The following is a 16,291-nucleotide window of genomic DNA, read 5'->3' as shown; positions in this document are numbered from 1 at the left end:
GACTCAGTCCTCTATGCTTAGTAGTCCCCTCCCTCCTTCCTTTCGTGTTATGTATAGTCTGTCCGTATTTGCTCTTGGGTGTAGTGCTTTGTGTATTGTCATATGTTACCTCGTTTTCTGGTCTATGTTGCGAAGTTCTGCCTTCGTCCATTCCACTATTCCTGCGCTGTATCTGATTACTGGCACTGCCCATGTGTTTATATGGCTTTTATCATATTTCCGGCGTTGAGTTTTGACTTGAGTATCGCCTTGAGTCTCTGCATATATTCTTTCCTGATCGTGTCCTTCATCTCTTGGTGTTTTATATCCCCTCCTTCCATTATTCCCAGGTATTTGTATCCCGTATCATCTATGTGTTTGATGTTGTTCCCATCTGGTAGCTTTATGCCTTCATTCCTTGTTATTATTATTATTATTATTATTATTACTGGACCCAATTTCACAGAGAAAAATTACCGTACAAAACCAGGTTGGCCTAAGCACTTAAACCATTGTGGTCAAGGCCTAAGCAGCTGCTCTTGGATCTAAGCAGTGCCAAGCATAAATGGTTCTTGTAAATTACATACAGTCACTAAGTACCAATCACTAAACACTAACATTAACAATACACTTACACTCACAAAGCACTCACACTTACACTCACTAAACACACATACTTAGCATTCACACTCAATAACACTAAACAATCACAAGGCACTCGCCATACACTAAACATTCATAAAACGCTAAACTCACTATACCTCAAGCACTCACTAAACATTCACTTAACACTCACTTAATCCTAAACATTAATTTAACACTAAGCACTCACTATACACTAAACATTCACTAACTACTCACTATGCACTAAACATTCACTAAGCACTCACTAAACACTCATTAAACCTTAACCACTATATTCTCACTAAACCCTAAATGCTCATTAAATCCCTAAACACTAATTAAACACTAAAAAATGAATAACCATCCCACACTAAACATTCACAAAACACTAGCAATCACAAGACTTTCACTAAACACTCAATAAACACTTACACACTAAACACAAACATTCACAAGACATTAACTAAACCTAAACACTCACTAAACATTCACTGAATACTTACACACTAAACATTCATTGAATACTAACACACTAAACATTTACTAAACACTAACATTCACTAACCCTTATGCGATAAACATTTGCAAAACACCAAAATTCACAAAACATTCACTAAACCCTAAACACTCACTAAACATTCACTAAATACATACACAGTAAACATTCACTGAATACTTACATACTAAACATTCACTAAAACCGCAAAGAATCACTAAACATTCACTGAATACTTGCACACTAAACATTCACTAGCATTAAAAAAGCTAAAGAATTACTAAACATTCACTGAATACTTACACACTAAACATTCACTAAAACCGTAAAGAATGACTTAATTCACTGAATACTTACACTAAACATTCACAAAAACCCTAAAGACTCACTGAACATTCACTGAATACGTACACAGTAAACATTCAATAACATTCACTAAACCGTAAAAACTCAGTAAACATTCACTAAACCCTAAACTATACATTCACTAAACACTTACTCATGAACATGCACTAAATTCTTACTCACTAAACCCTGAAAATTCGCTAAAACTTACTCATTAAACATTAACGATAAAAAAAAATCACAATTGCACTAATCCCTGTTCAATTTAGGGTTACCAGACCTTTAAAAATGGCCGCAAGGCTTATATACCTTCTATGGTTCGAATCCCACTAAGAATATGTCTCCCTCTGCGGAGAAAAACGGTTTACTTGCATGTAGTGTCACCATACCTGCAAGAATCCCGAAATGGACTCCAAATGTGGGAAAGTTAATTTCCTTATAAAATTTATTAAAGCTTGTTTTGGTCAAACTACTGAACTGGGTTATCACATACCTAATTAGTCAACTGTGGTGAAGGGCATAGGACTAGCAAACTCATCACAAAATAACGGCTGAAAGCCAGAGATAATGGTTTCTGGATCCCAGAACGTACTAGGGTCCAGCTATTATGCTGATATATGGAAACCAGGAAGGTGGAGCAATGGAAGTTGATATGGGTGGTGGAAGAATGGAAGCAGTTGATACATGTAATTATTGTATATGAAAGATGGTAGGACGAAAGGGTCATCACCCATTTTCCCTTTATGGAAGTGTAGTTGAATTTAAATCAGGCATGTTTTAAGGGCCATAAACCAAATGATACCACTTAAATACAAAAGAAATATATAATTAAATTAATTTTGCCTTAATTTTTCAATTCCAAAACCTCATTCATGTGTCACTTTTTCCTAAGTTGTTAAAAGTGAAGCACTTCAGGAACAATCTCATCCTGACTATGTTTGATGATATTTTCAAGTAATATACTTTACCTACCACATATTTCAGCTACCGAGATACTTCTAACGTATCTCCATATTTGTTATGCAAGTTTGGAAATCAATCATGTTAGGCAAGTGTGCCCAGGATAAAGTTCACAAACTTGAAAGTCCTCAGTGAATGGAGACTTCATTCTAGTTTCATATTTCTCTAAACAAGAAGAAATATAGGAGTACCTCGTGTAGCAACTCCTGAGTTTCATAACGTTTTGAAGTCGATATGTTTACCCTGGTATATAGGTTCCCTTCTCACTACATTTTAGAGGATCAGTATGAGGGATAGTTCCTTAAAAACTAAAAGAAAAGTGTAGTTCCAGCAAGAGTGTGTGTACAAAAACATTCTCCAACAAGAAATCTTTGGGCTTTCAATGGACACAAGCAAATTCCTCACTTGTATGCATTAGCTACTGAATACCCAGAGTATACAGATTTTCTTAAATCATAAAAATAATAGCAGATCTTGCTATAGTCCACATTTTCATTTTTCCATAGCTTAATCAAGAATGAAGCTGTGTGTCGAAAAAGTCCATAATGTTAGCTGTTCCATACATTTCTAGAAAAAGCTTAACAACATATCGGACTCCTAGACACTTACCTATACTTGGCACACCCCAGTATTTTTCGACTGTCTAAGATTTTCTGTACCAATATCTCTGCCTGTCCATCTAGTAGAACTTCTCTTCTTTGTTCTTCCTTTGTCCAACTTCCAAACTATAGAACCTTTTCATGTAACATAGTATGCCTTCCATTTTTTCCATGTGACAAACACAATCTCAAAACTTGCTGATTTTAAAAAATGATCCTTTTTCCAACCACAAACCAATGCAAATGCCTGGAGAGAAAAAGTAGTAAACCATTATTCCATTCATCATGTATGCACTTCATCTTCTACCAGTGTACTGAGAAGCTCCATTGACAGCACATAAACTTTCTTACTCATTTGCTTCATTCACTTCTGTTATGAACAAAAACTCTTCTAGGCTGAGTTATCTAACATTTCATGGTATCGAGTTAATGAAATGGGAATACAGGTAGGTATATAAAATTTAGGCCAAATGTCAGCGCTAGGACCTGGAAAGTCATTCAATGTTAACTAATGAAATAGGTCATTTTATCACTTACTTGGAGACTGACACCTGTGAGATGAAACATTTACTTCCTATTCCTAACACTGAAGCCAGACCAAATGTTTTTCCAGTTCAAGCTAGTTGTGTCACAAGCTCTACTCTTACCATTAGGATGTAATTGCACTGGCTGGCTCTCAACAAGATCTTAAATACTACAGTGTTTCAGTATTAACTTAAGTTTTTCGTTAGTGGTACTTTCCACAATCTACCTCCTAGTTGCCCTAAAATATCTAGCCAGACATTTTGTTGCCACTCTGCCATAGACACCTCAGACAGTCTGTAACGATTATTTTTGAACACTTACTTATGCTCTGACTGGCTTGGTGGGAAAACTTTATTTAGGTTTCCAGTGATTCCTACATTTATTTAACCTGCAAAGCCCTTACTCTCATCTGCGTTGTACCACCTATGATGATTGACAGCTGCCATGATGTGAAGGGTAAAGCTGATGCCTTTGAATCTTGGATGACAGTTCACCTTAAAACAAATTTCTGGAAGTAAATTTCTGATAAATGAGAAAAGACTAAAGGGTCTAAGTTACTTACACTGGGATAGGACCCTGAAGCTTCCAGTAAGTTGAGGGTTTACAATTGAGTCACAAACATAACGAGTTCTTCGCTCTCTCCTGTTTTGTCTGAATTTCCAACCGGTTCAGATCTGCATCTTTGTCTTTCCTCTCTGACCTTTGAGCCTTCCTCCTGGTCTTTGCCTTGCTACCTTTATATATTGATAAGGTTTAACAAGACCACCTAAGGTTTATGAATAAAAAACTTATCCAATATTCTAACAAAAACGGGGAGTTCGTAATAGGATTCATAAAAGGCAATTTTACTGAAATACATTTATTTACCATTCCATCATATCCTTCATGATAAGGTGCTTTAAATTTTGAAGGTTTCTTATATGTAATTGAACAATGAAGCAATATTTGTCTGTATGAAACACCAATTACTGTTTAACTTGAAAAAATGATCATGCCAAATTAAGTAAAAATTTCACACTTCTAATACAAAATCAAAATATTGTAGGACTAAATAAGCATTTCCTAATTCACATAAATCACATACTATACAGCTGAGCTGTATATTTCTCTATGTTTCCAGATGCATTTATCCAAAACAATGTGAAGGGATAAATTTCCTTAACTATATATAGAAAGAAAAAATTTTGGAGTAATTTCTGCAATTACAAATAATTGTAACAATACAAAAATATTGAAAATGAGATTCCACTATAAAATGTATTATAACATCATCTTTGGGCTTTCAGGATATAAGGAAAAGGAACTTAAAACTGCCAGTCCACAAAAAGCTTCTGAACCACTTCAAGTTTCACAAACTTAAATCAGCAGATTACATAAAAGTAATCAGATAATGTTGCCTACATAAAATTTCAATCATTTTCCGTTACTGTTAACAGGCAGGTTATTAAAACATAACCCATTCTTGCAACAACCATCCTCCTTTCTTGACAATTTCTAGCAATTTCTTTTATCAATTTAAATTATTATAATATAATGTACGTACTTCTCCTATTTAGCAAAGAAAAGCATATGGTATAAAATGTATATCCTACTGAACTCGATTTTTAATCCTAGTACCTCCAAGTAGTACAAAATAACGTGGTTACATGTAAATATACCATGTGCAAATACATGGAATAATTCACTTCAAAAGCACAATCGGTTTGAAGGTAAATGTGGATTTTCCCTTCATAATCATGAGGTTACTATAATACTACCCTCCATTCTATGGCATTCTAGGATATATTGCTAGCTTCACAGTTGTCACAATACAAACACCTTGCGAAAACCACCACTTTTTTAGTTGTTTGCTGCTGCAAGAAGTGTTCCTGAGATGGTTGCAAACAGCAAATCCACCTTAGTAAACATCCCATTTTCATATTCATACGGGGGAAATATCCCAAAAGGCTGAGGACAATACAGTTCTCCATGCTTTTAGGCTCAATTATTCAGTATCCTTAAAATACTGTAATTTACAGTAAAATGTAAGTACTAAGGATTCTGGGAGCCTTACATTGCTGAGAATAGCAATGATATAGATGCTCAATGAAAACTGTAATGTAGTGAAACTGAATACAGGTCCCTTAATCTCACTAACGATTTAAAATCTTAATGTAGGCAAACTTCACATGCAAAATGCATGCTAACTTCACAGAAGTCAATGTATTAGCACAAAAATGCAGACTATCACTGAGCATATTGTATGTACATACTAAATATAAATATTTACAAAACTGTAATAGGCTCTATACAGAATGCTTTTTTTCATAATGCAGTGCATGCACACACAATTCCAGTAAATAAACACCCAACCCTTAGCTAATACAGCACATTTCAGTTTTAATCACTGTCTACTCAGAAATACCGTGGATAAATTTCCTGTCAGAAACATGGAGACAACTAATATATCTCTCTACATATAGAATATAAATTATCAACTTGAACCACATTTCAAAACAAATCTAACAATGCACTGCTTATGGGCTTGGGAATATATTTACATGTATACATTCTCAGGAATACATTTACATGTATACATTCTCAGGAGTATACTTATATGTAAAAATTCTAGGTTGTAGCTCAATACTATAATAAACTCTACCACAGCAATGCCTGCATTTTAGTGTTCATTATATCTTTTCATTATGTAAGGTATCCAAATAGATATCACACACTGTAGATCAAAATAGTACAATTGCAAAGAAAATTCTCTGAGAAAATCAAAATGTGCTAATGTAGTAGTTGTTGCTGTCCAAAAAGCCAAAATGGCTAAGTATGAAACAGTATTTTCCTTATTTTGAAATTCATAACTGTAGTTACATTTGAAAAGTAACCTTAAGGTCATTGAGTAAATACTGCACATATAGTCCATTTACAGATATCTTCAGAAGTACAGTATGCAGTACTATCTTTTGAAAACATCTATATCTTACAAAGAATCTCTCAATCCTCATCAGAAAATATCAGAAGATATCAAAACAGGGACACATACATCAAGTATGTCACCAATCAGTTGTTTAATTCATTTACTGAAACAATAGAGCAAAACCCAAGAAATAGTTTTGTTACAGAAGGTATACTTGGTCCGCGCTTTCTCTGTTCTTGTATGGATACTTCACACTTGTCAATCCATAGTCTTGTAAACAAGCTTCACTTCATCAGTCAAAAAGGAAAAAGCTATGTAATGCTCTAGATTTAGCTGAAGGCGTCCAAGAAGAAATATAAAGAATGTGTTTGATAAGAGGAAGTGACAAGTGTGGGGTACTCATCCACTGAGATATCTTGGGAAGACTTGATCTACCATTTATTACCCTAAGAACATTTGGCTTGTAGCTCATGGGTTGACACCATATGAGGGCTGCAGCTTGACTTCTGTATCTGAGGGCTATTGGATCTATCTGCATGGGAGTCGATGTTATTCTGTCCTGGAAAAAGGAAATGTTTAAGTAATAAGAGCTAATAAAAATCTTCATTATATATTTGCTTACTTTGTTTTTAAATTAGAGGTATGTTTATATGCTGCTTTTTGAAATTTACATTACCCCTAGTACTATTCGCTGGTTCTAGTCTATGGTGTGGGTTATAGTATCTAGGTATTCCTTGTACATACAGATCAGGATCATAAAGAGCATTAAAAAAGCTTGAATCCAAAACATACTGAAGGGCTTATTATCTGCTATGGCATGTTCAAATCCTCTAAAAATAAATCCATAGAAGTTGAAAGAGGAAAAATGCCTCTCTCTCTGAGCAATAAGGAGCAATAAGATGCAATAAAATACAATGAAGTGACAAAAAAACAAAAAAAAACAAAAAAAAATTTTTGGTCTGTGATACATATTCAATCATATCTCAGTAATGTATATCTGAAATTTTACTCCAGTATTAAAGTATAAATCTGAAGCAGCCCAGTTTGACTCTTCATTAATGTACATAACCATAAGGATCACCAAGAACACAGTAAAATACACAAGACATAAAGGCTTTCCTTCAATATACAGTCTCTTTCTGTTTTCCCGACAGAAATGCCTGCAATATAACAGCAGGTACGATTGTTAAAAGCATGCAACCAGATGAACGTTGTCATTTCCAACTGTCACTGTTATTCTTTAAGTTTCGGAGGCCTTTCAAAACTGTCTCCAACATTTATCTTTCCAAAACTTGAATACTTCATTCCAAAAACTATATCAAGCTGGTATAAAACCAAAATAGTATGTTTAATTCCTTCCCACATAGGGATTAAGGGAAATGAAGATGCTGATAAAGCAGCCAAAGGTACAACAACTATGACCAGTTTGCATATAAATACTCCTGCCAGCAATTTTTTTCTTATCTCTAAAACACAATTTTTAACACTCATTTTTCACTTTTTTTTATCCTAACATCAGTAGCTGGCTGGTTATCAGTAAATTTGGTGTGCAGTGTTTGTTTCTTAATCCTGTATTCACAGGTGATACAAATCTATGCCCCACATGTGAGTTGTGCTGCATTTGACAGTAATTTAATTATTTTTCTTCACTTTAAGTCATTGATAGGTCACCATGTAAATACAGAGTTGCATGCCCCAGTAAACTATTCAATTTCCCTGTCAACTTGTTACGTCAGAAGTATGTTAATAAGGTGAATTTTAAATTTATGTTACCCTTATTATTAACTGCTTTGATTTTATGGCATTGCTTCAAATCTTACAATTTGCTAGCTGAACATATACCACGAAAAACCTGCCTTTGTGGTACATTCATGTTCATTAGTGACGATACTGTGTACTTCTGTTATCTTTCACAAGTAGAAAGAATTATCTCTATTTTTTTATAAACCTATTTTGAATTATAAGAACAAAAGAGTGCATATATCAATAATATATATATCATAAAATTTTAAAAAATCTTTACGGCTAAAATCTTCACCATTTTTTATATTATACCATGAAATCAAACAAAACTCTCTCGTCACTCAGGCCTAATAATTTTGAGATACCTTGCTCAATCAGCAGCATCATACAGTATTAACTGTACTGTACACTGAATTGCAAACAGATTTATGTTAAAATCAACTTCCAACATGTATGCAGGAACCTAACCTTGTTGTAACTCAATGTCTACCCGTACATAATATGCTCTACATAACTGATTTAAATGTATATCAGTAGAAGTACATTATGGTAAAAAGATTGAAATATGATTGTACATTACAGTACTATGTGGGTACTTTATATAGCGTTTGATATTATGCCCTGCTCAGTATGTCGGCCACTTTCTAAGGTTCAACTTCCATCCATTTTGGCTTACAACTGGATGTTCAGAACCAAGCTTGGTTGTAAGTAGGCAAACTATAGACAGTTTTCAAGGTCCTTTGCAATATCTGGCCCAAACTGTATAAACCTATAACACTTAATTTTGATCTACTCCTTTAATAATTTTCTTTCATAAATGAACAACTGTTGACTTTATTTTGCTCCAGTTTTTGCTACTCCATTTTAAGAACAAATCCCTTAGCAAGCCTTATGATATATCATCTGGAAATGTGACTCTGTGATCTAATTTTTTATAATAATATACTAATAATATACCAACTGAAGGACTGTAATATATTTTTCCATCATATTAACAAAAACTTTATCTTAAAAATGTTGTGAACAGAGAGTGGTGCTGCTTCTACTTGGCAATCACAGTGATCAAGTATAGTACAAATGTGGTATTTCTCTCTCTCAATACTGTAGTATGAATTAAAAACTAAAGGATTATAGTTAGCAAAAAGAAAATTCTCACTGTGAACAGGTGTCCTTATCAAAACTGTTTCCATTACTGAATAAGTAGATACTGAGATGAACATACTCTTCCATTTAAAGAAATGCACATGTTAACCTAACTGACATGCAATTTGTAATGATGTACAGCCCCATTTACTGTATACAGTATATTATAAACTAGAAAAGAGATGAGTTTAAATTCTAATCTCTTCTCCCACTAATAAAGTGATATGACTGTCAGGACCACAGTTCCACAACATTGGACATGAAATTCATACATAGACGACAATACTGTTGTTACTATATCAATATTGTTATTATATTTCAGGTACTGGATTAAACACCTGATGAAATGTGTAAACACCTTAATTTGTCGCTATCACTAGCAAAAGGTAAAAAAAGAACTCAAACATGAGCCCCAATAATGTCTTTCTACAAAGAAATGGTGAGATTGAGTATTTCACATGCTTCTGTGTTCTACCTGATGGGTATTTATCACTGATTCTATTATCCAGTGACGAATGAATATCACCAGGCTCACTATTGGCTGAACATAACATATTAATAGCATAACTTCAATGTTCTTAATCCCTGTGGCATGGAATACTTAAAAAACACAATGTGTAAAACATGAGTTCCATTCATCTATACATTGCATCATACTCGGCAACTGTCACACTTTATGACGCTATGATGAGTGATACAGAGCTGAAGCTGTCATTACCTGCAAGGAATAGCATACAAAGCAGATACTGCATAATGCTTCACTGAAGCAGAAGCAGCCAAAGGAAGAAAGATGAAATTGCTTTACTAATACAGCATTACATCATAGGAAGTACGTACTGATGAGCTACAGTCCAAAGACTTGGATTTGTTGATTTTGCAAAACACTATCCAACACAAATTCTACTGACAAGGAATTTCCTTGTGATCTCTTTTATTTTCATGAGGTCCTACAATTCTTTTTAAGAATCAAGTAATTTACTAAGGCATAAATGAAGCCTGTTATGGGGTATGCATACATGCCAGGTAAGCAAAAATGACAAATTTTAATCAATTTGTATTTTTCAAAGCTAACAAACCTTTGGTCTTAACAACAGGATAGACTTCACTGACAAACTGAGTCATTGAAACCAGGTCCTGGGAACAGAGTGGTCTCTGAATCAAGTCTTGGCGGACAGGCTTTTTCAGCAATGGGGGAGGCCTATGTTGGACCTCTTAGCAACTCGCTTCAACAGAAAAGTAGTTTACTGTTCGGTGGTCCCAGGGGTTGGGGGTATGTGACTTTTGAATTTGTCCCAGAATTCGTGGCCAAGACCCAGAATCCCTCAGTACATGACGATAGATTTGCCTCTTTTTCCATTCCATCTTTGAATGACTTTGTGAACGATGACCCACAAGAGCTCTTGTTGTGTCCTGTCAGAGCCCTATGTTGCTATCTTAAAAGAACTTGACATCTCAGACTTGGGTGTCATAGACTTTTTATTAGCACAGGTCAATCCAAGATTAAAGTTTCCAAGAACACTATTTCTTTTTTCTTTCTGGATACGTGAGGCGATCAAGCAGGCTTATTTGTCTCTTGATAGTTCTGTCATTGAGTCTGTGCAGGCTAGAGCACATGATGTTAAAGGTATAAGTTCCTCTCTGGCGTTAAGAAAAATTTTGCTATTCATAGGAATTTGATTTACAGGATTTTTTTTAAGGTAATAGTATACAAAATTTTATAAGATGCCAGTGCCTAAGTTTTTTGCCTGGTGAAAATTACAAAATATCCTGCAAATAATGCAATATAAAAAATAGCTGCTGGTATACATAATCACTCGTACCATTACACAAGAAGGCATCTCTGACTTCTTCCCTACACAGATGGATGGCATTATTCCCATAACCATTAATTGTCTCCAGAATACATTAATATAGGAAGCTTCTGATAGCAATGCACTTACAGATGGTAATTTGAGGGGAAAGTTATTCATGAAACAGTGGTGGATTTAAGTGGGGGCCACCTGGTCACGTGGCAACCCCCCATGGCTAATTAAAATTTGATATGTACTCACTACACAGAAGTTCAATATTGATAGAAACACTGAAAATAAAATTATATAATTGGATTTTTTCGTTATACATGTATTTAATGCTTGTATTTTTAAGCTACAGCTGTTAGAAACAATGTACCAATCTTTATAATTATAATCACTCTATCTCTCTCAGTGCATATGATATTTATGTGCATATAAATTATGTACTATATTATATACCATATGTGAGTACGTTACATAAATATATAAAAAATCCGAAGTGCCCCTATGAAATCATTCTAGATCCGCCACTGTCATGAAAATTAGCATACAATTAATTGGCAACTGAAACACTTTAGTGGCTGACAGGCTGCCTACAATAGTTTTGGCAAGGGTTATTCGACATTGAACCAAAATACATTAATATAGGAAGCTTCTGATAGTAATGCACTTACAGATGGTAATTTGAGGGGAAAGAGTTATTCATGAAAATAAGCATACAATTACCGTAATTAGCAACTGAAATACTTTTAGTGGCTGACAAGCTGTCTACATTAGTTTTGGAAAGGGTATTTGACACTGAACCAATGAAATTTCAACTATACATGAATCTTAATTCATGTCTTATTGTATTACTCATCGGCAGTATAGTTTGTAATAAAACTATACTAATTTCACAGTACATCCAACATTTGAAATGTCCACTAAACAAAGTGCCATTTGCATATAAGTCAGACACTGGAATGTCCAAGAACCAACTTATCTGGAAGAAACAGTTATTATTACTGGTAACTGCTACGGTTCTACAATAATCAATGATATGCTAGTACTACAGTATTACCATATGATTAACTACTCAACATGATGGAAATACTGCAATCCTGACCTTGTGTTTGAAAATCACAAGGTGGCCTGCTTTGCTGTTCAGCCAGTAAACTGTCACTCTCAAAATATTTTAATCATGAAAGTATTGGGAAGGTTACCATCATCTATTAACATGCAAGCAATGATGATCAGTGCCACTGGCATTAAATATAAATGCAGCATCACACAAAATCATGATCACAGGTTATCAAAATGAAGTGAAATGAAGATTGAAATTTTTTACAGCAGAGGGAATGTAAAAAAAAAAAAATATCATTTTCATAACACTGATGGTATTAATAACACTTGTACTGCCCATCAAAGCTTCTTCACAGAGATGATGATCATGTTGTTTGGTTGCATCTAGATGACAATAGCTGATCACTACCCACAGAATAAAATTATGATAGGAGTACATTCATGGATAAGTAAATGATCACAAGAAAGCCAAACAGGTTAAAAGTTACCAATAACAAAACAATAACCCACAACAAAAGTACAATTGTCATTCACAATCATTCCATTCATAAAATAGGTTCATACATACTGTACATGAATACATTAAAAGATTTAAGGTGCAACTGCACTGGATAAGAGATCATGTGCAGGCTTACCAGGCTTAGTTTAAGACTGGAAAAATCTTGTGGGAGGGACTACTGATCATCTATATGTATGTATATGTATATGTGTGTGTGTATATATATATATATATATATATATATATATATTATATATATATATATATATACATATATATAGTATATGTATATATATACATATATATACATAGATATATATATATATATATATATATATATATATAATAATATATAGTATTATATATATATATATATATATATATATATATAATAATATATATATAATATTATATAATATATATTATAATTTTATACTATAATTATATAATTATACAGGCAGTCCCCGGCTTACGACGGTTCCGGCTTAAACGACGTTCCGAGGTTACGACGCTTTTTCTTAAATATTCAATGGAAATTCCGTCCTGGGTTACGACGCTTGTTCCGAGGTTACGACGCTGACGCTTCCGACGCTCCGAGTTAACGACGCTTTTAAAAAACGCATGCTATGATAAAAATCCTTTATAGTTTAGCACAGTACATAATAAAAATATGTTTTTGGTTACATTACAACAAAAATTTTGAGGTTATGAGATTTTTGACACTTTTTTTTTCTGATATTTTTTTGAAATTTTTTTAGGTGACGGGAGCCGCATATGCGGAACTAGTTTGCGGGCGCAATGAATACACTAGCTTGGGATGCGCAGTTTAAAACAGTCCAAAAGCGCAAATATAATGAAAAATCATTGCTTGTTTCCAGTACATAATTAAAAAAACTAAGTTTCTGGTTAGATTACAACACAAATTCCAAGGTTACGACGTTTTGTTATGCTTTTAACGATACCTCATATGCAGAACTAGTTTTTGGAGCGGAGGTGCATAAATTAATTAACGCTATTAAACTGTATGGTAAATTGACCGAACAACGACCTCGGACGGTCGAGGACGCCAAGCGTAACAATACGAAAGGACGCCACTTCAATCGCGTGCCTGCCTGCATTTCACTAGGTTGTGTGCTGAGACTTGCTGAAATTCCTTGCCATTTTCGCAAATTTACAATGGCTCCTAAACGCCAAAGTACTTCCTCGATGATAGTTTCATCCAAGAAGAGGAAGGTCATCACGATGGAGGTCAAAATATGACGTGATAAAGCGTTCGGAGAAGGGAGAAAACTAACACCGAAATAGGGCCGTTTCTTTAGGCTTGAGCAGGACCACGGTGGTAACCATTGTGAAGGATAAAGGAACGTATTCTGAAGCATGTTAAGGATGCTGCACCGATGAGTCACGTGAATAACCGAGAAGCAACGTAGCCAGAGCATTGTTGAAATGGAGAAATTGCTCATGATCTGGTCTGGCCAGGACCAGAAAACCAGCGACGTGTTTCCGGTGAGCTTAAGTGTGATCCATGGAGAAGGCTAGAGCGCTGCCATGAGGCAGTAGTGAAAAAGTTTGGCGAAGGCAGTGCTGGTGGTGAATTTTCCGCGAGTAGAGGTTGGTTTAACCGTTTTAAGGCTCGTGCAAATTTGCATAATGTGAAGCTGCAAGGTGAAGCTGCTAGTGCTGATAGCGAAGCAGCAGAAAGTTTTCCAGGTGGTTTGGCTGAGATAATTAAGGATGGTGGTTACACGGCTGACCAAGTCTTTAATGTGGATGAGACTGGATTATTTTGGAAAAGAATGCCAAATCGAACGTACCTTTCCAAGGAGGAGAAGTCAGCACCTGGCATAAAGCTGGAAAGGAGCGACTGACTTTGCTGTTTGGGGCCAATGCAAGTGTGGTGATTTGAAACTGAAGCCCTTGCTGGTGTATTTGGCCGAGAATCCCAGGGCTTTCAAGGGCATCATTTTCAAGAGTCAACTCCCTGTGATTTGGAAATCTAACAAGAAGGCGTGGGTTACCTTAATGGTCTTCGAAGATTGGTTCAATGACCATTTCGTGCCAGCAGTGGAGCGGTATTTGACTTCGAAGGGTCTGCCTTTTAAGGCCCTCTTAGTCCTGGACAATGCCCCTGGTCACCTTCAAATTTGAGCGACATGCATCCTAATGTGAAGTGTTGTACCTCCCACCCAATACCATCGTGATACAGCCAATGGACCAGGGAGTAATAGCTAATTTCAAGGCTTACTACCTTAGAAGGACCATACGTTTTGCTTTGAGGGCCATAGAAGCTAACAAGGAGTTGACACTGAAGCAATTCTGGAATTGCTACAACATTGCAGATGCAGTGAAGAACATTGCAAGTGCTTGGACGAGGTGAAGACGACCACTTTAAATGGGGCCTGGAGGAAACTGTGTCCACAGTTTGTGCACAGTTTTGAAGGCTTTGACCAGGCAGAAGACGTCGAGACTGTGACGAGGAAGATCGTAGGGCTAAGCAAGAGGCTGAAACTAGATCTTGAACCTGATGATGTAACAGAGCTGCTGGCCTTCCCATGGAGAGGAATTGTCTGCAGAGGACTTCTAGAAACTTGAACACAAATGATTGAGGAAGAGATGCGGCACCAGAGCCAAAACCCTAGGTCATTAACTGTGAAAGGCTTGTCAGAGGGTTTTTTTCCTCATCTGGGAGAGCTTGGCTTCTTTGAAGGCAGAGGACTTACTAGAACTTGAACAAAAACAAATGATTGAGGAAGAGGAGGCGGCACCAGAGCCAAAACCCAGGTCATTAACTGTGAAAGGCTTGTCAGAGGGTTTACTCATCTGGAGAGAGCCTTGGCTCTTTTGAGGCAGAAGACCCTAACGTTTCTAGGTTTGACAAAATCAAGAGAGGAATCATGGATTTTGGTGACTTTCTACAAGGAGACCCTGAAGGAGAAGCAGACGAAGAGAAGTGTGCAGTCCAGGCTTGACACTTTCTTTCACAAGTCTCCAGTACCACCACCTCCCACTCCTAGTCCTGGTAAGGAATTCTGAACTGTTTTACTAATTTATGTTGTTTAACATAGTGTACATTTATAAATTGGTGTTAATTTTTTAATGTAACAACTAAATGTAAGAGTAAATTGTAACTTCATTAATTTTCATCATTTGTAATTTTATTGCAGAAGTGGTGACAGTTCCAGATCCCCCCCTGTACTACCTGTGACAGTTCCATACTCCCTGTACTACCTGTGACAGTTCCAGATCCCCTGTACCTGGACCCTCTGTATCAGCCCGCCCACCTGTACAATCATGGTAAGCAATTTCATTTTTCTCATTTTCATGTTGGAAATTGTTTACACCCTACATACATACGTACACTAACTTACATAGTGGTACAATGTGTTTGATGTTGCATAACCTTATTATTTTTTTTTTTTTTCATTTCAGACCCCTTTGATAGTGACAGTGACCCAGATGACCCTGAGCCTTTCCATGGTTTTGATGCCTCGCCCTATACATCAGGTAAGGAATCCTTAACAAATTTGTATAAAATGTTTTATAAATTGCTAATAGAAATTTTATTAAAAGTGTACATATGCTACAATTACATCCACCTTATAATATATTTTATGTACC

The 16,291-nt window shown here is 35.6% G+C and overlaps 1 protein-coding gene across 7 annotated transcripts in view; it reads right to left on the bottom strand.

Annotated features, from left to right (window-relative positions):
- Window positions 1–4,371: 4,371 nt before the first annotated feature.
- Window positions 4,372–16,291, bottom strand: part of LOC135205505 (uncharacterized) — an 88,236-nt gene continuing 76,316 nt past the window's right edge. For 6 of the 7 annotated variants that reach the window (XM_064236232.1, XM_064236238.1, XM_064236233.1 and 3 more), the window contains one exon: window positions 4,372–6,992. In XM_064236232.1, the coding sequence (XP_064092302.1) occupies window positions 6,880–6,992 (113 nt within the window). In that variant the 3' untranslated portion in view covers window positions 4,372–6,879. The remainder of the gene's footprint in view (window positions 6,993–16,291) is intronic. The other variant, XM_064236237.1, reaches the window with a different exon arrangement.

Source organism: Macrobrachium nipponense, chromosome 24 (genome assembly GCF_015104395.2).
Source record: "Macrobrachium nipponense isolate FS-2020 chromosome 24, ASM1510439v2, whole genome shotgun sequence".
Lineage (NCBI taxonomy): Eukaryota > Metazoa > Arthropoda > Malacostraca > Decapoda > Palaemonidae > Macrobrachium > Macrobrachium nipponense.
The sequence above is the reverse complement of the archived record's forward strand: the minus strand, read 5'-3'. Positions and strand labels throughout refer to the sequence as shown.